Here is a 23,061-nt window from a genome sequence, read left to right as displayed (position 1 = left end):
GAAGAAGAAGAAAATCAGTATTCCTCACGGGGGCCACGGCAAAAGACAGGCTGAAGACAAGGAGGGGAGGCGACATCGGGGCTCAAGAGAGCCATTCCCTGGAACCTCCCAGACACACGAGGTGAACTGGCCAGTTCCTGCTAGTGCACCCGAGATCGATGCTCAAGAAACACGAGAACAGCATTTTCCTACGGACGCCTATGCAACGAGGGGAGACGGACGCGTCTGTCAGCCGCCTGGTCTTCACGACTCCACGGAAGCAGCCCCTCCAGGAAAGGCAGCTGGCCACCCTCCTCAGGGCATCGCGGCCTCGAGCGCCTGACCCCGTGGCACCACCATCCACACCAGGCGGCAGCTCCTGCATGGCAGGACCCATTTCTCTCCTCTGGTGTTCACAGAAGTTGGCAGAGAACCAAGAACATTCTCATAGTTGGCAAATGTTTATTGAGCACATTCGATGCGCCAGACACGGCTAGAGACGGAGGACGTGACAGTGAGGACAGAAGGCACAGCGGGCTAAACGCTGTACCAGAAAGCCCAGGGCCAGGGGTGCTTCCTGGAGGCGAGGCCGTCGCTGCTGAGGCCGGGAACACTGAGCTGATGTGATCACAGCTTCTCAGAGCTCAGTACAGACAGGGTTCTGTGAGCATCCGAGTCCCCTGGGGATGCTGGTAAAATGTAGATTTCCAAACTCAAGACACCCGGGGTTGGGGCCAGACTGTCTTTATTGCCAAAGGGCTCCCAGGGGACGTGGACGCTGTCGGCTGGTAGCAAGAACACAGAGCATTCCAGATACACAATCCAACCTACGAACGACCCTGTGAGATGTGTACGAACTTCTGAGGAATTCGTCCCACCTGGAATTTCGGGTTAGCTCGTCTGATGTCACACGGCAGGTGTCCGAGAAACGTGAATCCCGCGCACTCTATCCCCCCGAACCCTCATCACTCCGTCTCGGTCGGTCTGCTTCCAGTAAACATCTGCTCCAAGCAATCAGTTAAGAAGGCAAAGCCATACAAATAAATAGAATTCAACCCAAAGTCAAAGGCATCATTTGCACCATTTGCACTGCTGCCCATATCCGTAAATCTTAATTTTGTCCCACGCCTCAGTTAAGCTTTTCAGAGTGCAACCTAACATACATTTAAAACATTCACATGTACACTTGAAAATATTCAAAAAGATGAGACAGTAACTTTGGAAGACAATGTTTGGCTGGAAACCGGGAGGGGGCGGGGTGGTAAGGATGGAAGGAACAGCACAGAAACTCTCTGCTCTACGTGGTAATGCTTCTCGTGGGGACAACCACAGCTGGACCCCCAGACTGGGGCAGGGAACAGGCAGGAAACGGACGGTGGGGCAGGCTTCTCCCTGTTGCTGAGCACCGTTACAGGCAAGCGAGTCAGGAGCGAGTGCTGCAGCAAGCCCAGGGGGCCTGGACCAAGTCGGACGTCCGTGGGAGCTCGTGTTTAGGCTAACGGGTGTGACCTCAAGCAGATGGATAAATCCACGAGAAATTACGTGTAGATACACGGATTAGTATGCACACACGCACTTCCTAGCTCTGAGGGGCCCTAGAAGCAATGCCACGCCGGGGCAAATTCTTACAGAATTCCAGCAACTTTCCAGAGCTCCGTGCCAGCAGACGTAGAACCTGCCTCCCACTCCCCCTTCTGCACCCCGAGAGCCGAGGCTGCACGCATAGTGACTTGCTCTCAGAGGATCCGGTATGGAGACTCCGTTCTGGCAAACATGACTCCGGCCGGGTGACCAAGGTCAACGGCATCTGTGACACGTGATGAGAAGGGCACGTCACCGCTTTCTCATAAGAAAAGCAGCAAGAACTTCGAATCCAGGAACAGCTGACAAAGTATCTGATCGCTCCTCCTCAAAACCCTCAAGGTCACCAAACGACAGAAACTGTCGCAAACCAGAGGAGACCTGAGGACTGGACTGCACCTGCTATCCTACAGTGCATGCGGCCCCAGGACAGAGAAAGGACAGCGGGGGGGTGAACTAGTGAAAGCCGAGCGAGGAGCAGAGTTCGTTCCTAGCAGCGATGCTGGGACCTTGCTGCAGCCGGCCAGGTGTGACCAGCAACGGAAACTGCGCAGAGGGACACAGAAACGCGTGCCTACTGCCGCAGCTTTTCTGCAACTTTCAAACCCTTCTAAAATAAATAGGTGCTTTTTAAAAAAGAGATGAAAATGTAAACCCTTACATCCCAGAGGCCTCCCTGGGGACCACTGTCAGGACACCGCAGAAGGGATCTCAAGTTCTCGTCCCTCCAGAGGCCAGGAAGAACGCGTGCGGTGGGCAGGAGGGGAGCACCGGGGGGAAGGGGGCGCTACGGCCTGGAAAGCACACGCCTGGTATGAACATCCAACATGAAACACTCGGAGAGCACGGCCGGGGGCCCACAGAAACCTGCAGGCAGCGTTTTCCAGCCCGCCGAGTGCCAGTTCGCCGCCTCCAAACGGACGTATGGCTGCCGGAGACTGCAGGGTCCTGTTACGATGGAAATGCTGCACATTCCTGCGGTCTCCGCATGCATCTTTTGAGTTTTTTCAGTCATATTCTTGAGCAAGTTTCCTGTCTGTTTCCCGGCCGAACGCTGCTGCCCTACGGTCCAACCAGACATGACACAGAACTCCCGGATTCGTCCACGGGTGCCTCAGCCACTGTGTTTCTTACCACTCGACTGCTAGCTGACAGATGTTGTATTCTTCCGGAAAACACCACTGCAGTGAGCCCCTCACCTGTTCGATGCCCTCTGTGCCTGCTGCTTCAGAACAGCTCGGACTCCCCGGGAGAGCTCTGATTTCACACGTCAGATCTCATTGTCATTTATACCTTCCGGCAGACGACAGGTCCTGATACTGAACGTGAAAACACAGTCATACTTTAGCACAGTCATTTTGACGCAGGTGACACATCACGTCGGACTCCCCCTCAGGGGAAAGGATGGCAGCAGGGACGAGGCACAGGGAGGGGACGAGGACCCATCCCGGGGAGGACAGCAGCGTGCAAGAAGAGATCAAGTTGTGTCCCCAGCAGTGCTGTGAGCCTCTGCGAGGGACAGCATGCACCCGACGAACGTGACGGAACACGGTCAGAGCCGCGGTGGAGCGGGAGGGCCCTGAGGACAGAACACGGAAGCTTCCAGCACCATGGGCAGGACTCTGGACTCAGGCAGCCTGGGTGTGGATCCCAGCAAGACCACTGACAGCTGCACTGTTAGGAAGGGTATGCGCTAAGCCTCGTTCCACAGGGAGAGAGCCAGGGGTCCCACGCTGCTGGCCGCTCGGAAACAGCACGTTGGAGGCGAAGCGTCGCCCACGCTCCTCGGCTGCAGCCGTCTTCTGTGGCCGCGTAACAAGCTACCACGACCTTCACAGCTAATAGCTCCCCGGGGAAAGGCAGCCTGAACAAGCTTCAGCGGGTGCTTTCGCCGCTGCTCTTCCCAAGTGTCTGCAAACGGCAGGGAGCTGGGTCGTCACCGCTCCCAGCGCACGCCACAACACCGACGGGTCTCGGCTCTCAACCTCCTGAGCCGTTTCCCAGACAAACCCCACGTCTCCGTGACCTTTCCACTCCAAGCTCTCCCCTGGGGACAGGAGAGCTGGCGTCCTGGGCTGCGCCGCTGACAGAGACGCGGCGCGTCTACAGCCCCTCCCCGCCCGCTCCAGACCCAGGGCTCAGTCACCAGGGTCTCCTCCCGCACAGCTGTGAGCAGGAAAACAGAATTACTGAGAGCGCTGAGGCGGGCGGGCGGATGAGGTCTCGGGCGTGCGGGAGCCGGGCTGCCGCTCAGTCGCAGAGGGAGAGTGACGCCGTGCGTTCCCCCACGCCAGGGGCTGTCTCGATGGCCCACATCAGCGCTTCACTCTCGGCAATCCCCCGAGACCGGTAGGAGTGTCCACCCTGTGCCAGAGAGGAGACAGAGGCACAGAGAGCTCAAGTAACCCGCCTAAGGGGGCACAGCTGGTAAGTTATGACACCAAAGTCCATCCTCCTAAGCTCTGCTTCTCTACAGACCACTGAGACCTGTAATGCTGGTAGGTAAGACAACTGTATTCGGTAGGACTTTATAAGTTCTCTCGTGTCACCGCAGTCTCAAAACTACCCTTGGGGGAAATAAAGATACCGCTCCCCACCAGGGGTGCGGGTCGCTCAGCCGGTGAAGCATGTGAACCTTGATTTCAGCTCAGGTCATGACCTCAGCGTCCTGAGATCAAGCCCTGCGTCGGGCTCCACGCTCGGCACAGAATCTGCCCGAGACGCTTCCTCCCTCCCTCTGCTCCTCTACCAACTCACCCTCTCTAAAGAAACAACTAAATAAAATCCTTCAAAAAAATTTTTTAAAAACCCTCATTTCTCACCATTTGAAGAAGTCTGTAAACAATTCCTTGACATGAAATTAACGATTCAAAAGAAAACAGGAACCTCTTGTTTGTCCCCGGTAGGCCCGCCCCGCAGTGGAGCTACCAGCGCTATGTCACAGGAGAAGGTCACATGATCAGAGACAGAATATGAAAAACGTTTCATAAAATCTTAATGACATTAAGTCAGGCGAGGATGATGAGCTGATTCTAAAGCCACTAGATGCGTGACTGATGCATCGTATCACTGCTCGAGGACCGACAATATTCTCTAGCGGCAAGAGGAGGAACGGGGTGGGCTCAGACCACTGTCACCCACTCCAGGGCTCAAACTCAACCTCACTGAGGTCCTGAAAGCCAGTTACGGGGCGTCTCTGACGTGATACAATCTGAAGTAGCCACGCCACCCACGGAGCCGTCTAGCCAGAAAGGTTTCCTCTGCATCCACTAGGCCGTTACACACGACTGGCAGTTTTCAGGAAATCAGGAGAGAGAGATTGAGTGATGCTGTGCGGCAGCAAGGAGACAAGTCGGGGAGGTGGGACGAATGGCCTGGTCATTTCAACAAGCATTTAAAAGAAAAAAGAAAGTGCTAGATTAAGACAACAAGTGACATCACGCAACACAGACCAGATACAATGAGTGATCCGGACTATGTTCTGGTTTGGACTAATTATTTAAAACAGAAATTGGAGATCAAATGGGACAAATTTTAATATCTCCTGCATATTAGAGGCAATGAACATTTACGGAAATATAAAGTGGAATGATACTGATTGAACAAAGTTATAAAACACAGTGCCCCAGTGTTGATCCAGGGAACAAACATGCCAGGTGCTCATGTACACGTGCTCGTGAGAACACGCCCAAATACCTGTGTGTGCATCTTCATGAAAACACATCCCCACGTACCCACACGCAAACGTGAGAACAGCCCAGGATACGCCTCTGGTTTCCCACTGGGGATTCTCAGGGCCCTTCGTTTCTGCTGGTCTCAACTGCATGACTGAGTTACCTTCTGCTGGCACCATTTCTGTACTGACAAAAAATGTCTATCTGGGCCCATTTCAGTGTGCCCATGCTGCACTGATGTCCCGGTATTAGTTAGTGAGATCAGGGTGGCCACAGCGCTAACCTCATACACCTCCATGAGGGCCTATCAAAAATGACAACGGTCACTTGGGGCTTCGTGTGATTAAACTAAGTTCTCTCGCAGAAAGAGATTAAGAAAAAAAATCAGTGCTTGGGGGAAGGGTGAGTGCAAGATGGAAAACAGACGAGGCCAACTAAGAAAGACCAAAGGACGGCAGCCTCCACTGGGGCGGTGGGTGTGGGTGGCCACGGGAGAGCACACTGGGCCGCGAGCCACCGGTGCGGGGGCATCTGCGGGACACTGCCTGGCTGACCGGGTTCTGGCGGGGATGGAAGCATCACGTGGGAGGCCAGGAATGGAAAGAAACACGAGAAGACCTCTACCCCACCTCTATCAAAGGAGGAGAGAGAAGAGGCACCTGGGGGTAAGGTATGGTGCCCGCTCGTGTTCAGTCTGGTGACAAGGTAGAAGCGGGAGGAGGACGGTGAAGACCCGAGCTCATCAGCAGAGTCACAGATAAGCCCACAGAAAGTCTTCATCGATACGTGGAGAATTTAAGCCAGGTGCTAAGGGTTTAGGAGAAGCGCGTGCACAAACCTAATGGAAAGAGCTTATTAGAGAAATTCCACATCATCTATGGAAGAAAGGAAAAGGTGTAGCAACACTCGAACTCGACGCGGAAGGGATCGCACTAAGCCGCAATCGTGAAGTGTGTCACTATGACCAATGCCAAAATTGCGTGGAGTAGAAAATTCTTTGCATCACCAGGGCTTCAACAAGGTATCACCCGTATTCAGAAGATATAAAGACTATCAGGAACGACGGGAAGTTACTCGATAACCACAAGTGCTCAAAGGACGGAGCTTCGATCACACAGTCCATGAAGTCGCAGCCTGAAGGCCACGGTCAATGCGAGAAAACGAGCCCCAAACCACACCAGTTACAACGATCAGAAACATGCATCGCTAAGAGCAGCTATAAAAAAAGGTTATGTCAGTCTCCTTAATACAGAACACCACTGAAGTGCTGTGATCCAGAGGCGATCGTGAGATTAAGAGCTTAAATTCTAAGACGGTCACTTCATGGCCTATTTGGAAATCAGAGTCTAAAGCCCTGAGGGCACAACGTGGCCTAACTTAAACCTCAGGGCAAACAGGCCTAATGGACGGACAGAACACAGCTGAGTAAGAGGAGTCTGTCCAGGCGCCCTGACCCACCTGGCGCATGGCGCTCCCGACAGAAAGCTCTGGCAGGTCACCGTCAGGACGTGACTCCTGCGGCCCACTCCTCCTAGGTCCCGCACCCCACGCCACACCTCACAACCAGAGTTGGGACTTCCCCTCACCCTCTCAACACCGATGCGTGTCACAGAGTAGCACAGACAGGACCCAGAATCGGTGCCCGAAGTGCAGGCCCCTTTCTCCACGCGCCCCACTTCTCCCCAACTCCCCCCGCCTTCTCACCGTTTCAGGGCACGGATCCCGCAGCTTGAGTCAGAGCTCCTTCCGCAGCATTCCGTCTGTTCTGAGGCTCACGGGACTGGGGGGTAAGAAAAGCTACTACTCTGAGCTGATGTCTGTACATCCTACAGCAGGATGACCTGCTCACACCCGGGTCTGCGCACTCAGATTCGGTCCCGAGCTTCGGGTTGCAGCCCTAAGCTCACGCCTTGCTTCTCCCCAGGCAGCTTTTCAAATAACCAGCGAGAGCTGAGCACCTGAAAAGTTAGTGACCTCCGTCCCAATCACCTGACGAGGGACAGGGGCTCAGACCCTGCTGTCTCCTGTCCAGCTGGGACCTGGGACAGAGGCTGCCCTTCTGAGTCCCCCGCCGTGCTGCCGTCCATCTCAACCTGCGGGAAGGTCCGGCCCGGAGTCAGGCAGGCTTATGGATTTCCTAAACGGGGGTCTCCAAAGTTTCCCCAAAATAAGCATTTTAATGTGTACATCTAATTTCAGTTGTATGCTTCTGTTCAGATTTTATCAGAAATGTTTATGAAAATGCCTTCCCAGGAATCCAGGTACTACAGTCAGTTGGGGGGGGGGTCCCTCAGACCACGCTGAGAGCTCACCACAAGCTAATCTTGAGTCCCTTAAGGAACGTCACATCTGTTCCTAAGGATACGTACAGTCTAGCCCTTTAGACCATTAAAAAAAAGAAAAAGCAATTAAAAAAAAAAACCAACGTCCCATACCCTAAGGCAGTGGTGCTCCAAGCACGACCCCCACACCAGCATCAGCGTCACTTGTGGCCTCGTGAGAAAGGCAAGCTCCCAGCCCCCCGCTGGACCCACTGGCTTATACACTCCGTGCCTAGGGGGCCGGCAGCTGTTACCAAGCCCCTGGGTGGTTCAGATACATGCTATGTTGACCAACCAGCACAGCATATAATTACCAGCAGGACAAACCGAGAAAACAGAGCAACTTCTCAGCAACTGTTTCATTGCCTTCCTTGCTCATTCACTCAACATCCACCGAGAGCTGGTCCCGGGCACCAGGAACTGAAAACACAAGGTAAATAAAAGATCATCCGCAGCTGTGACTAACCATCGACAGGAGAAATGGCTTCTATTCCAAACAACAACCCACTCCAGGACAACGAACCGTCCCTGGCGCAGAGTACAGAAATGTCTCCGACAGCACCCACGGGCACGCTGCGGAAAGGCCCTCGCTGACGGTCCTACCCGAACCGGGAAGCAGTTCTCAGCCCATGGCTACCATCAATTTCCATAGAGCAATGTTCATAACGTGACATGTCTGTTTGCTGTCTGTCCCTTCCCTCAGAAGGGAAGCTCTGGGAGTTCATCCCATGTACATGCGTGCACACACGTGTACATGCATGAACACATGTGTGTGTACATGCACACACGCACGCACACACACACACACACACACACACCCTCCGCCATCCAGAGCTGGGCATGTAACAGTCGTCCAGTGAACAGGGTGGAAAAACAGTCATGGGGGTGCAGGTGAACCGTGTCACCACGGCAGGCCGAAGTCCCGCAGGTGTTACGGAACCTCAGGAACATTCTTCTGACTTCTCCTTGACATGTTTCAGAATTCCACATGCGGGACTCTTGCCCTTCTCTCACTGCAGACTTTCTTATGAAGTTTTAGAGAAGTTGAGCAGATTAAAGGATTCCTTAAAGCTTTTATGCTTCACTTTGTAGATTGAAATTCCTTCTGACTGTTTCTGGGACAGATTAGGAATAATTTGGAACTGAATTGGATTGGCCATTTTGTAAGCTTTTATCTCCCCAGGCTAACCGCAGACACTTTCCTCCTTACAGCAGCCCAGGAGGAAGCCTGATTATCCACACTTTACAGATTGAAATGGAAGGTCAGACAGGCAAAAAGCTTATACTCGCGGCTCTACAAATATGGCTTAAATCAACAGAGAATGTTTTGTGCTCCATAGTAAGTTCAGAGATTTAGAAATTATACAGGGAGGCAGCACGATATTGTAGAAATAGCCCAAGCTTTGGATTCAGACACAACGGGCTTTGCATTTCAACTTCTGTGTAACCGCTTGTCCCTGGGCTCGTTACTTAATCTCCCAGAGCTGTTCGGGCATTTCCACGTGCACACGGCGAGGCTGGGAGCAGGAGAGAAGTCATCCGTGAGTCCCGCTTCAAGTGCTCACCTCCCCGGCTCCACGTCCTGAGACGCCCCGGGCCAGCACACTCCACGTCCTTGAGCGAGTACCTGACCATGAACCAGTAGCCTGACACGCTTTCTCCTCCCACATGAAGGGAACCTGAATTCTGCTGCCCCCAGCCCCCAAAAGCCTCATGGAACCTTTTCTCACACATAACACTGCCCAAGAAAACACGCTCTTCACATAACGTAGCAAACGTATTCAAGTTAAAAAAAAACAACACTAAGTTTCCTAAGCAGGTTCCTCCAATCAATCCATTTATAAACATAATTTACCAGAATTCTTAAGAGCACATGAGAACTTTATGAACATCCACAGTTCTTCATTATAAAAGCTAACGCAACAGGAAACATTCAATATGCTGTAAGATATCAGCCGAATGGGTTGGGATTCTGAAGAATCCCAGAGTTAAAACGCACGGTGATTGAGAAGAAATGAATTTTACAGGCCTGCTTTGCCACATGACGAAAATCTCTTCAGAGGAAACAGCATTCCCGTGGAGAGGGCGTAGCTGGACTGCAGCCCGGACGGCCTGGGTCAAGAGAAATCTACGGAAGGCTGAGCACGGTGGCAGGCGGCGGGGAGACCCCGCAGCCAGGAGGAGCTTCCAGTTACAGGAACTGGGGACCCAAGCAAGAGTGACCGTGGAGGCGGGGACAGGAGGCAGCACCGGGCTCTGCTTGGGAAGCCTGCCAGACAAGTGAACAGCAGAGTGTGGCCCAAGAGGGGAAGGGAACATGCCCAGCATCAAGGGCATAGAGAGGGAACCTCCAATCCAAGGGGACAGCCGGCGCCAGCGAGGACCAGTGCGAGCGGGCACGGCTGTGGAGCCCGGGCAGGTGCGTGGCTGCCGTCGGGGAACGACCCTCAGCGACCACCCGGAAGCACAGTGGGAGGTGAAGGGGGTCCGTAAGCGTGTGATCAGGCTGAGGAAGGGCCCTCGTAGCTCCAGCTGCTGAGAGTTTTGTCAGTAAGGGACGTGGGACCTTGTCAGATGCTGCTTCGTTAGTAAGATGCTCGCACGGTTTCCTCTTTTTGGGTTCTTGACATCAAGAACTGCATTTGTCAGCTCTCTACCGTCAAACCAACCTCGAATTCCTCAGCTAAACCCTACTCCCCGGTAATTCACCTGTGGTGGAATCCAGTATGCTAACCTGGTACTCAAAACCGTGCTCAGGAGTCTTCGTCGCTGTTTTCCACTCTGTCTGCCTTTGCTAATGGGGCAGTGCGGCCCTCACAGAGGGGTCAGCAGTACTCCCGCCTCCAAGGGGCCCGAAAGAAGAGTTCAGGTAAAACTCCTATTAATCCTCCCTTAACGTCCAGTGAGATGTGGGAGCGAAGCCCCCTGGGCCCGGATACGCGCTAGGGTGAAGGTCTTAACCAAAAATTCTACCTCCGTAACAGACACAGAAACAGCCACCGAGCTCAGCCCTATCCGTAAGCTCCGCGGTGTCCGGCCTTCCAAAGATTTGGTCCAGCGTTCAACTCGGCGTTCAGATTCACGGGCATCGAGCGCTCACAACTCTGTCCCCTCTCCCCTTCTCTCTGGAGTCTGCAGTGACCTCACCTCTCCTGCTCCCCTCGTGTCTTCCTCTCCCATTCAGCTCACTGCGAGTCGCTAAGTTTCATTCACTTTTCTCAACGAACAAGCTTTTGGTTTTCGTTTCTGATTTCATTGCTTTGTGTTCTGATCTTTATTTCCTTGTTTACGGCAGATTTGATTTCCATTTTTCCTATTTTCTTAAAGTTGAAGTGGGGGTCTCCTAACTGGAGACCACCTCCCCCTCCAGCGCAGGCCTCCAGTACGACACACACCCCAGAAAACAGCTCTGGCGGCAGCCCACAGACACAGCGCGGTGCTCTCATGTTCACTTGTGTCAAATACTCTCTATTTTTATTTTTTCTCCCTCCTTTGGCCCATGGTTTCATCAGAAATGTGTCATTTTGTTTCCAAACATTTGAAAAATCCACCAAGATCTGGTTGTCGGGCTCCAAGTTCATTACTGTCAGAGAATATACTTTTGCAAACCGAGAACCCTTTGAAATTGATTGAGATTCATTTTGTGGTCCTCTTTATCAGTCCCGGGTCCCCGGAGAAACAGAACCAAAAGACGAAAAATAAAACCACTCCGAGTGAGAGCAGCAACAGGTCACGCTGGCCGCGGGCCACCAGGGCGTCGAGGCCCAGGGCCCAGGGAACCAGGGGTCTGGACGTGCAACTGTCTAAGTGCCGCGCAGACAGCCTCCGCCAGCTCCCCGGGCTCACTTCCACGCCAGAGTGGCCTCCGTGGAGCCAGGGACACCTAACTGCAGCCGGCCTCCTCCGACTCAGCACGCCTCTTGCCCAGCAAGTGCCTTGCCCCAAACGGTCGGAACACACATCCGTGTATTAGTTCACTCCACAACTACTTCTAGAACGCTTGCTGTGTGCCAGGCGCTCTCGTAGGCCTGCGGACCAGACAGCAGCGGGAAGAAAGCCCCTGCTCCAGCAGGGCTGACGTGTTGGTGGGATCCCACGGAGCACGAAGGCAGCAGGAGAGCAAGTGCGTGTCCAACCCATCCGGGCCAAGTCCCTGCAGAGGCTCCGGATGAGGTGCAGCCTGCAGCCCGTGCACAGGAGGGAGCAGGGGAAGCCAGGAGGTGGGGCCAAGCCTGGCAAGGCTACGCGACAGAACACTGGCCCGTGTGGAAGAGGCGGGTGGGGTCCAGGCTGGGGGGCTCGGCTGCTCCCTAACCAGAAGGCCCTGGACAAGGCTTCGGCACACCTTCCACGGCCCAGCTCAGACAGCCCCCAGTGTAGTTCTCCTCCCCACCAAGCCGCCCAGGCAGTCCTTCAATGGCTCTTCACGAACCGCCGAGCGGGAGAACAGACTGTTCTCCCCAAACCGTAGGTCAGGAAAGCAAGGCCTAGGTGCTGTGAGTGGGTGACTGGGGTAGGGGATGGGCTGTGCGGGGTTTCAGGGCCGTGGACAGAACAGAGGAAGTGAGGGCGCATAAGCACCAGCTTCCAGCTCAAACATGAGCTGGCCAGGAAAGCAGACCGCACCACACCCGGCTCCCAGCAGAGGGGCCCCTGGCGGAAGCGGCCGCGAGGGTGGCTGCAGCTTAGGCCTATTCTCGGGGATTCTTAAAGACAAGATGTTGTCGACCAGAAGGGCCACGCACCAACCAGCTCCCAGGAGCCAGATATGCACAGAGCCCAAAAGCAGGCCCGCTCGCCCACCGTCTCGCATGTTCCCGCAGGCCCTCAGCGGGCATGGGGCGCGAACAGCACAGAGCTGTCGGTGGGGGGACGGACGGGCACGTTGCCAGGAACAGTGGCAGTGTCTGTCTGCTCGCTCCAGGGCTCACCCAGCTCCCGCATTTTCCGTGTAGTCCAGCCCTGGAGGCCAAAGCTGGAGGCTCCTGACAGGCAAGGCTACCGGGACCCTGACCCACACACTCAGCATCGGCCCACTTGGGTGGGAAGCCTCCCACTCAGTTCCCCAGCCCACGACGGGCCAGCCCGGGTTCTGGCACCTCGGGAGGGCTTCGGTGGAGCCCTGGCCACCCCAGGCCTCTGCCACACCGTGTGCACACAGGCCCTGACACCGTGTGCACACAGGCCCTGACCACGTGCACACAGGCCCTCACACCGTGTGCCACACAGGGGTCAGCGCCAGCCTCGCCAGCCCTGGGGAAGCCGGGCTGAGCAGAGTGACTGCCCACAACTTGCTCCAGTCCGTGACCCCAGGCCCCGCCCATCCCCAGCTGCTCCCTTTGCACCAGCAGGACGCGGTCAAATCTTACTTTTCTTTTAATACAAGAACAAAGTCGGTTTATTATTACTTCTTGATTTGCTCCAGCCTTTCCACCTGCCAACGTCTTACATTAGTTAAAGCTCCCAAAAACCCTACAGAGGAAGGTTGCTCCATTTTACAGATGGGGAAATTGAGGGTCAAGAGAGGCCATAGTAGAGCCTGGCTTGTAGGAATATTACTTCTAATCTGAAGCCATTTCACACACCTCTTGTCTCAACCCTAGAAATCGTTCACGTGGGTCTGCGGCGGCTGGCCAAAAACCAGTCACCATCACAGACAGACACGGTCAGCACTGGCGGGACAGGGGAAGTGACGTTTCTGGGAAACCTCGAGAACCACATGGCATCATCTCCCATGTCTGGAAGGGCTCCCTGAATGACTGGTTTCCATGGCTACACCATCCTTCTGCGATAACTTTACCGGTTTAGCACGTTTCCAATCAGGTCACGTTATTCCTGCTTCTGGGAGAAGAACCCGGGAACAAGCCCAGCAGAGCCAGAAAGCCCCGGCAACGGCGCCCACAGCACCCCTCCCGCGCCGCTCCCTCGGAGTACGACCGAACCACAGAAGACTCGCCACCACAGCCAGGAAACACTGCCCCATCTCGCAGGTTCCCAGCACCACCAGGCCTCCGAAGACAGAGCTGCTCCCACGTGCCCGTGTCAAGGGTCTGTCACCTCAGTGCCCTCCTTGGACTCCACACACGGGAGCCCGTCCTACTCAGGGTCCAACCCCAGAGTAAGGTGAGTAGAAGCAACATGCATTCAGACCCTTAATCCACCACCTGCTAACCCTGTGACCTTGGGCGAGTGACATAAGCTCCGTAAACCTGTTTCCCTACTTACCTACTAGAAGGCTATTTGCCCAGACGGCACACACGTGGGGCTGCTCAGTACCCAGCACCGCTCCTGGCCTACAGAACACACTGCCCAAACTCCAGCTTTCTTGGTAAGAAACTTGATACGAGGGGCGCCTGGGTGGCTCAGTGGGTTAGGCCTCTGCCTTCGGCTCGGGTCATGATCTCAGGATCCTGGGATCGAGTCCCGCATCGGGCTCTCTGCTCGGCAGGGAGCCTGCTTCCTCCTCTCTCTCTCTCTCTCTGCCTCTCTGCCTACTTCTGATCTCTGTCAAATAAATAAATAAAATCTTTAAAAAAAAAAGAAAAAAGAAACTTGATACGAAACTAGTTGAGGAGGGTCCCCAGGCTCACTGAGGAAAGTGGAGAGAAGTTTTCACGTGGGTGATGGGTAACGGAAAGTACCGAGACCGAACACCAGAGCCGGCTGGACGCACAAACTGGGATACCCAAGATACACGGAGAACTTCTGTAACTCCACACCCCCCAAATACAGAGTCCAATGTAGGAGACGTGAACAGACGTTCCTCCAAAGACGGTATCCAAACGGGCAACAGACACATGAAAAGATGCTCAAAATCACTCATGATCAAAGAAATGTGAATCAAAACTGCCACGAGACACCACCTCACGCCAGTCAGGACGGTGACAATCAACAACACGAGGAACGACAGGTGTTGGCGAGGATGTGGACAAAGGGGAGCCCTTGCGCACTGTTGGTGGTGCAGACTGGTGCAGCCACTGTGAAAACCAGTGTGGAGGGTCCTAAAAAAGTTAAAAATAGAGCTACCCGACGACCCAGCAACTGGCACTGGGTATTCACCCCAAAACTACAAACACATGAATTCAAAGGGATACATGTCCCCGGAGGTTCACCGCAGCAGAACCCACAGCAGCCGAACTATGGAAGCAGCCCACGTGTCAGAGACGGACGGATGGAGAAGATGTGGGGGGTGTACGTACACACACGCGTGCAAATGCGTGCACGTGTGCGCGCACACACACACACAGGAATATTACTCACCATAAAAAAGAATGAAATTGTGCTATCTGCAACAACGTGAACGGAGCTAGAGAGCGTAATGCTGAGTGAGATAAGTCAGAAAAAGAAATACCTTGTGATTTCACTCACGTGTGGAATTTAAGAAACAAAAGAGCAAAGGAAAAAAAAAGAGGCAAACCGAGAAACAGACTCTTGGGCACAGAGAACACACCGGTAGTTAGCGGGGGTGGGGGGGGGGACCGAGAGTGCACTTGTCGGGCGGGGCACAGAGCGATTACTGAGCGGCGGAGCTGCCACACTGTGCCCCTGAAAGTCACGCAATGCTGTGTGTTAACCACACTGGAATGACAACTCTACAAAGAGGCACTGACACTGTTCACAGTTCAGGAGAGGGCAGAGGGGAAGAAGGTGTCACACTGCAACGGAGAGCGACTAGGTGGGGGACAAACTGAGTCACATGACCTGAGGGTCACAGTCCTCTCCTCAGAGGAGACCACCGAGAAGGACACGTCGTATGCGAGTGCCTGACACACGGGGGGTCCCAGCAGACGGTGACACCGCCACAGGGAGTGCATTTCAGGACAGCTACGCTCATCTGCATCCAAGAAATACAATGCATGCAGTCTTGCAATACTCACCAAGAAAACACGAGTGACGCCCCAGCCACCACCACCCAATGACAGTGAGTAATGACCTCCTGGATTTCAAAGTTCTGCCTCCAACTCCAGGACTGCCCCGTGGGGAAAGCCACACGGTAGCGGAGCCAAACGGCAGAGGGAAGCTGGCGTGCGGAGGGGCCTGGGCGGGAGCAGCACTGACCGTCCGGGGTCAGCTGTCAGGAGGCTCCGGAGATGGCACACCTAGGGCCAGGAGGACACCAGCGCCTCTCCACTCTGTGCCTCAAACCCAGGGCTTTGGGGTTCCACACTTGAGTATTGCTTCACGCCCCCCTGCCTTCCTTCCTCCGGGGGGAAGCATCTTCCCACATCCCAGTCCCGTCGGCTCACAGCGGAGCCCTGACACCCAGCCGTCAAGCTACGGTGTGACCACTCCTGCTGCGAACAGCTCCCAGCTACACCCGCCTCCTCTCCCCTGCAGGGCCCTCAGGGGACAAGACTCTCCCCTAAAACCTACCTCCTCGTCACTGCCATCCGCAGACAGGACCTCAGTCAAGGAAAAGCAGCTGGTTTCCCTCCCGCCCCGACCTTCACACAGCATCCGTGCTCCACCGTCCCTGCACCAGACTCCCAACCAGCGTGGCCGAGCTCTCCCGACGGGTCTCACCAGTCAAGGCCCCTCCTGCATGTCGGCTCGGACCTCCCAAGGCTGGGCCTGCACACGTGTTTACTTGACAAGCCATCCCAGGGACCTTGCCGCCCGCACCCCCACCGTAGCTGTGAAGAGCTCCGGGCCTCTCGCTATGCCCTATCCCCGGGCGGCTGCAGGCAAGCAGAGCTTCCCAGATGCTGAAGGTGCCCCCAGAGCTTCAAGTCCGGTTCAGACCTCTCCTAGGGCTGGAAACAGCAGCCCCTACGGCCCCAGAAGCCCAAAGGTATCTCTGCACGGATGTCCTATCCTCATTTGTCTTCCTCAGGGCTGAGAAACCAGTTAGTGGGAGGAGCTCCGAAAGGCTTAAGTTTACGGGATGAAAACCTGAACGGAGAATGATTAGACCATAAACATGTTTTTCAGGAAACAGGGAAAAGGTAGGAAATTTTCCACTTTAATCTTTGCCCTCCTTGACTCAGCCCCCAGACCCCCAGTATTTCACGGACTAGAGAGCTGGCAACACACAAGCTTCAGTGTAACTGCTTTCCAGAACATTCCACAGAACGGAAAATACTGAGAAAACCGCTCTCCACAAACACGACTCTGGTATCAAACACATTTCCTTTCCTTTCCGAAAAACACCCAGCACTTCGCCTCCGAAGGCATGGCAGAAACCAAGGACACCACACCGCCAAGCAGACGGACTCACCTTCACGTGGCTCGGGTCCCCCGGCTTGCTGCCTTCGGGCGGGTTCACAGACTTGCTCTCCACTCGAGGCCTAACGACCTGTCGGAAGGGACTGCACAGCGGAAAGCCACTCACGCTGATTCCATCTAAAAAGAGTCAAATTTGAAGACGTTAGCACAGGTATAGCAGAGGGTATTTTAAAATCTGTATTCCTGAACTTGCATTCCGGCAATGGTTTTGAACAAAAGGAGAGCAGACAATTGCACACGCGGATCTGTAACTAGTTTGGTCCCAAAAAAGACAGAAACAATGACCAACACAGTCTAATGAGCACCCCGGACGTCCAGACCATGGTCCTGAGCGACCACTCGCTCTTTTAGTGAGAAGAAACCAGGGAAACCGAGGGTGCCAAGTCAGCGGCCAGAAACAGACAGAGGAGCGTGGAACATCTCCTTATACCGGAGGACAAGGAAACCAAGACTGTGGGGTTGGTGTCAAAAGCCGCCGCACCCGACTCGAGAGGCTCCCACTGGCTGAGGAGGGGACAGGTCAGGCCTGAAGAGTGATGGTAACAAACTGATCAACATTCTTCAAGCAGTTTAAATCCATAGTCAACAGATCCAGTATAAACCCCTTTAATCCACATTTTCATAGTAATGTCTTCGAAAAGTAAAGTAAACAGCTCCCTGTGGAGGACAGGAATCTACTCATTCTCCTGGAAACTGGTAAATAAAAGAATCAAGCATTTAAACCGCATTTTGTTTGTGAACTGCACAGTCCGATGACCAGATAAGGCAACACACATCTTCATAAAAGGATTCGAAGGAAACCCCAACCCAGGGTTTTCAACCTCACGTTGCAGAGATGCGGGGCTGGACATTGCTTGTGCGGGGGGCCGTGCCGTGCACAAGGAAGGTTAGCAGCGTCTCTGCTCAAGCCCCAGGACGCCAGGAGCAACCTCCCCCAGGCTGTGATCGCCACGAACTGCCAAGTGTCCCGGAAGGGTCGGGGCAAACCGGCCCGGCCGAGAACGCAGACCTCGCAGCGAGCACGAGGAGGTCTAACGTCGCAGGAGAGAGAGAGCCGGACGCTCCCGGTCTCCTGACGAAAACAAGACCGCCCCTGGCCGAGCCAGGAGGCCCAGAGATGAGCCGGGTCAAGCTGCTGGATGTAGCTGCCCATTTTCGGGGTGGGGGGGTGGTGCAGGGAGGAGACAGAAGATGAGGTTAAACCCCACCCACAAGTGTGCGAGCCACGAGGCCCGCGCTGCGGAAAGCTCCTGGGTCAGATGTCCCGGGTTCTTCAACAGGTAACTCACGAGGGAAAGGAAAGATGGGGATACGCGCACGTTAAGAGAAGCTTAAATCTCAATAAATGGGCATGAATGAACTGTTCTACCTAGTGATTCCTAAACACCAGGACAGTGTTCTCTTTGGGGGTAAAGATGGGCACAGGCTCCAGCTCTGATTCAGGCGCCGGGTTGACACGGGCTCCCTTACCACAACTCAAACTGTGTGTCTGCTTCATTTCGTTTTCAAAATCACTTTAACTGGGCGTCTGGGAGGCTCAGTTGAGTGTCTGCCTTCAGTTCAGGTCAGGATCCTGGAGTCCCGGGACTGAGGACCGCGTCAGGGTCCCTGCTCAGCGGGGATCTGCTTCTCCCTCTGACCTTCCCCCTCTCATTCTCACTCTCTCAAATAAATAAATAAAATCTTTTTTTAAAAAAATCACTCTAACCTTTTACTTCTTATTTTAACTCCAGGATAGTTAACATACAGTGTCCTTGTTCCCACTGTACAGTATGGGGAGTCGGCAATCCTCTACGTTCCTCGGGGCCCAAGATACATGGACCCTGGATCCCCTTCACCTAGTTCACCCATACCCCACCCACCTCCAGAATCTGTTTCCAATTTTGGTAAAAAGGTTTAAAAACACAATTCTTTTTTTTTTTTTTAAGGGACTTCAACTGATTTTTCAAATAAGGAACAGTGTCAGGCTTCACATTCAAGTGCGCCTGACCATCTACTTTCTGGAACACTGTTCCATTTCCAAACAAGACTTTAAATGAACAGGTCTGAGGTGTCTACTATGGAAAATGCATTCCCAATTCATTTAAAAAAAAAAAACAAACAAAACAGTTGAACTAGTGAGTTATTTAACAATAGTTTTGTTATCTTGTGTCCTGCCAAAATAGACCTCTTGCCAACCCCTGTACTGCTCTGTTTCCTCATCTTTGTGCGTTTCCACTTCTCTTCCCCCGACAACCATCTTTGTGATGTCCCAGATTGTCAGTGCAGCTGCTGCCTCTTCCGCAGGGCATCCCCCCATCACTGCGGCTGAAAGTGAGAACTCTTCCTCGGCTCCCAACACCTCGTCTACCCTACAGCCCGTGCTCGCCACATGGAGTCCTCTATCCAAGAGGAGAGGCGGCATGGCGGGGCCATGGGTGGACATCAGACGGGCCAGGAGTTTCTATACCATCTGGCCAAGTAACCTTAACAAGTTACTTAGCCTCTCTAAGCTTTCAATTCCTTATCCCTAAAATGGGAACGACCAGAACACATAAGCGGCACGATTACCTCAGAGAATGACTTCCTACATGTAAAGTGTTTGTCCCAATGCCTGGGCCCTGGCACCTGTTCAACAGACACAGCTCTCAGTATTAGAGCAACTTGCACGCAGGTCTTGGACTCCCTACTGGAGTATCAACTCCTTGAAGACAGAATTCTCCTCTCACTATTATATCCCCCACCATGGCTCGCACAGGCTCCAGCAAGTCATAAACTCTCAGCAAATATTAAGGCAATGAGGTAACAAATCACAGAGCCCAAGGTGACATTCAGTTTACACACCACATTTGCCAAAAACTCTATCACGCCAAAGTCACATGCGACCACCAACCCCTGGTTCGTTGAAATCCCGTCATGCAAAGTCCCCGCCCACAGCTCTTACAGCTGAGGGAGCTCCCCTCCCCGCTGTCCACTCCCCCAGCACCATGGGGACCAACTAGAAAAGCTCCCGACCACACTATGGGGCTCGCAGGTCTGCAAGGGGGCTGGCATTATGAACACAGACACTGCAAAGCCAAAACCCACACTTGCCAGCGACCTGTGCTAGACACTAGGTCAGATGGGGCCTGTGAGTGAGCACAGTGCTCAAGGCCACGGTCACTCAGCCCCCGGATCAGCCTCTGCCGGGCAAAGGCCAAGTGCCCAGAAGTGTCACTCTGACTCGCGCATTTACACACTGCCTGGGACACGGCATACCCAGCTCTTCCCTAGGGAAAGCTCCCATCGTCAGCAAATTATACAAATCCACAGGCTCCCCAAGGACACGGGTTATTTTTTGCCTTGGAAATACCAGTCCTTGTTCACACTAACACAATGCTAACGTCTCCGTTCCTGCGAGTGTCCAGAGCCCCGGCCTGCAAGGGGAGGGTGTCACAGAGGGTGTCGCAAAGCCAGGATCTCCCCTTCTCCCTGTTCCCTCCCCACCGAGTTGGTTATGACCAGACCAGGGGCAGCTCTAATCCAGGCACGGCCAGAAACGGAAACATCCCATCAGCCATAGCTGATCCAGACAGAAGCCACCAGAAGGGTCACACACAATCTTTGTATGAGATTTCTTCTACGAATTCTAGGGGGAGAAGTTGTGGGTGGGAGCTATCTTCCTTTGAACGATATGCTATGAGGACATAGGGAAGGGGCCTCGATGGGGTCACCTTCCCACCACATTGAGAGAATCTGAGCACCTCACACAACCCTCTGAACCTCTCTTTTCTTGGCTCAAAACTGGGAACCACTTCAAGGGAATCCAGGGAAATACAAATCTGCAATGTCTTCGGGCTGGGCGGATCTAGGATGTGCACCTAGCCCAAAAAAGGCTGAAAATTACATCTGAAATTTGCCTCCTTTTTGGATACAGACCTCAAAACTTCAAAGAAACCTCAGAAACCTATAATCTTCAAGCTCAGAAAAAGACTACAAAAGTCTCTCTACAACTTCTTTATAGACTATCCTGCCCTCCAACCAACCGAGAATGAAAAAGATAACGGGTAAATATGAGTGGAGACAGACGGGAGCCTCTGAAAGGTCGGAAGACAAGCCCTCAGCCCAGACAAGGATGGGGCCGAGAGGAGAAGCCGCACAAGGTGTAAGGCAGGAGCCGAGCAAGCCTGGTGCGCCAGGAGCAAATCCCGCCCCGTGGCCGCGGACGAGCGGCTCTCCAGCTGGGCTGGGCTGCAGGAGAGGAAATTGTGCTCCATCACTCGGGCAATTTCTCTGCCAACACAGGCCATCACAAATAGAACAGAGAACAGATTGGAATGACAATTAATGGGAGACAAGACCAAAAAAGTTACAAACAGATGAAGGCAGCCTAGTGGGAGGACCCGCATGGAGCGGATTTCTCGGGGTATTTAAGAATGGGACGAGGCTGCGAGATCACAACGAGTGAGCGGAGCTGGAGGGAGCGGCGCGGTTTCTGTTTCTAGTGCGCGATTTTTCTATTAAGAGCATCTCTGTGGGCAATTCAGAAATACAATTTTGTATGCTAAAATAACAGGCTCCTGGATGCAGCTGTGTCATAACCACGGTGACAACTTGAAAGGTTGACAGCTCAGAGCAGGACCGTGCAGCCAAAGAAATGGCAGTCACAACAGACAGCTGCGGGGGCGGGGGGGGGGTCAGTGGCAGCGTTTACGTGTGCTGGGCATGGCCCGGGGCCCCAGCACACGCCATCGAACAGTCCCCCACTCCCTGCCGGGAGCACGGTTTTTCTCGACTCCGGAGACCAAGCTGAGGCAGCTGAGGAGGTCACTTGATAACACTGCCCAGCTCACCCGAAGTGGACGCAGGACTGTCGTCGCTTCAGGGACTCCCCAGCAAAACTTCAACAACACCGTTCCACCCCCCCGTGAGCGTCTGTGACCCGTCACCAGCCAGGCTGCTGTGTGGCCGACCACGGACCATCCCCTAAGCCACGTGGCCCTAAACCCATCACAAGGAGCCTCACGACAGCTTAGTGTCCCCCTCCACCGGTGGACCTACTAAAGGCATGTGCTCATTTCCACACACTCTCAAAAGAACCCGGTGTTCGAGGCCAGCATAAATTCTCCCATGATGAGTTACATGAATTGGAATGAGAGGTAACTAGAATAAAATACATTTGCAAAAGCAAAAAGAGACAATGATCTCCTAGTAGGGGTTTGTCAGTATGCTATTCCAGGTAGAATATATTTTGAAGATGCATTTTCATTTATTCTTAAAATCCATGGGTGCCAAAGGGAAAAAAAAAAAAAAAACAAGCCCATCTGGTATCTGGTTATCATAAAATATCCTGAAGAAAACCAAATGAGTAGAAGCATTTGGCTCAGAAATTAGCCAATACTCGTCTTCCATTTCCACAGGGAAAGCAGGGGGTTCATTCACTCAGAAACTCTAGGACAGGCTTAGGAAAGAAAATTCATGCGGTAACAGGGGCCTTCATCTTCCGTCCAGACAAAGCAGTCCTCGCTCCCCCAGCAGCCCTGCTTTGACGGGGGTCTCGTCTCCCCCTGTTGGAGGCCCCACTCCAGGCCTGTGCCTTCGAGGACCCAAACGGCATGTGCGGGGATGGCTAGTAACTCCCCACGGAGCGTGGGTGGGGGTGGTTCTCCTTGTTTTCCTAGGCCCACGGATGCGAGTTCCTCGGCAGAAACTACGCTCTGTGCTTTCCATGCACCAAGTGATGTTCATTTGTCCCCTGACCGCCACCACAAAGCCTGTTCCGACCTCTGAAAACTCCCATCTACTCCCTGCACTTTTCCTCCACCCGTCGCCCCCCAGGGCCCCGCTCTTCCTTCTCCAGCCTTCGATTCCACAGTCAAAGCAAAGGTCATGAAACGTCTTCTCCAAACGATCAGATGTCAATATTTTCAGCTTTGTGAGCTGCAAGTCTCTGCTGGGGGCACCGGCAGCAGCTGACATCCTTGAACGCACAGGGCAAGGGGTCGGGGGGCCATGGTTGGCTGCGCTCCCAAGTCAGGCAGCAGGCCAGAGTCTGCTGGTTGGGCCACAGCTGGTGACGCCTCACGTGCGCCTCCCACCCCTCCCTGGAAAGCATCTACCGTTCCCCTGCCGGTTCTTCCCTTGAACTCACCTGGCAAGACCCCACTCCAGGCTAAGCCCATCTCCCTTCTCCACAGCGGCACCGGAAGCCCAAGGTTGACGGGGGAAACCGCGCACGGTGCCAAGCAAGCTGTTTTCAGACACACAACCACACCCCGGGCCCGTCCTCACCGCCGCTGAGCGTCCTACAGTATCCGGAGTAA

The 23,061-nt window shown here is 53.9% G+C and overlaps 1 protein-coding gene across 1 annotated transcript in view; it reads right to left on the bottom strand.

Annotated features, from left to right (window-relative positions):
- TRAPPC9 (trafficking protein particle complex subunit 9) overlaps positions 1-23,061 on the bottom strand; it is a 510,796-nt gene that overhangs the window by 331,005 nt on the left and 156,730 nt on the right. Inside the window, exon 17 of the mRNA XM_080803019.1 lies at positions 16,773-16,897. Coding sequence (XP_080659145.1) covers positions 16,773-16,897 — 125 coding nt within the window. The remainder of the gene's footprint in view (positions 1-16,772; positions 16,898-23,061) is intronic.

The sequence above is a fragment of the Martes martes genome (assembly GCF_963455335.1).
Source record: "Martes martes genome assembly, chromosome: 4".
NCBI lineage: Eukaryota > Metazoa > Chordata > Mammalia > Carnivora > Mustelidae > Martes > Martes martes.
This window is presented reverse-complemented; position numbering and strand designations above follow the sequence as displayed.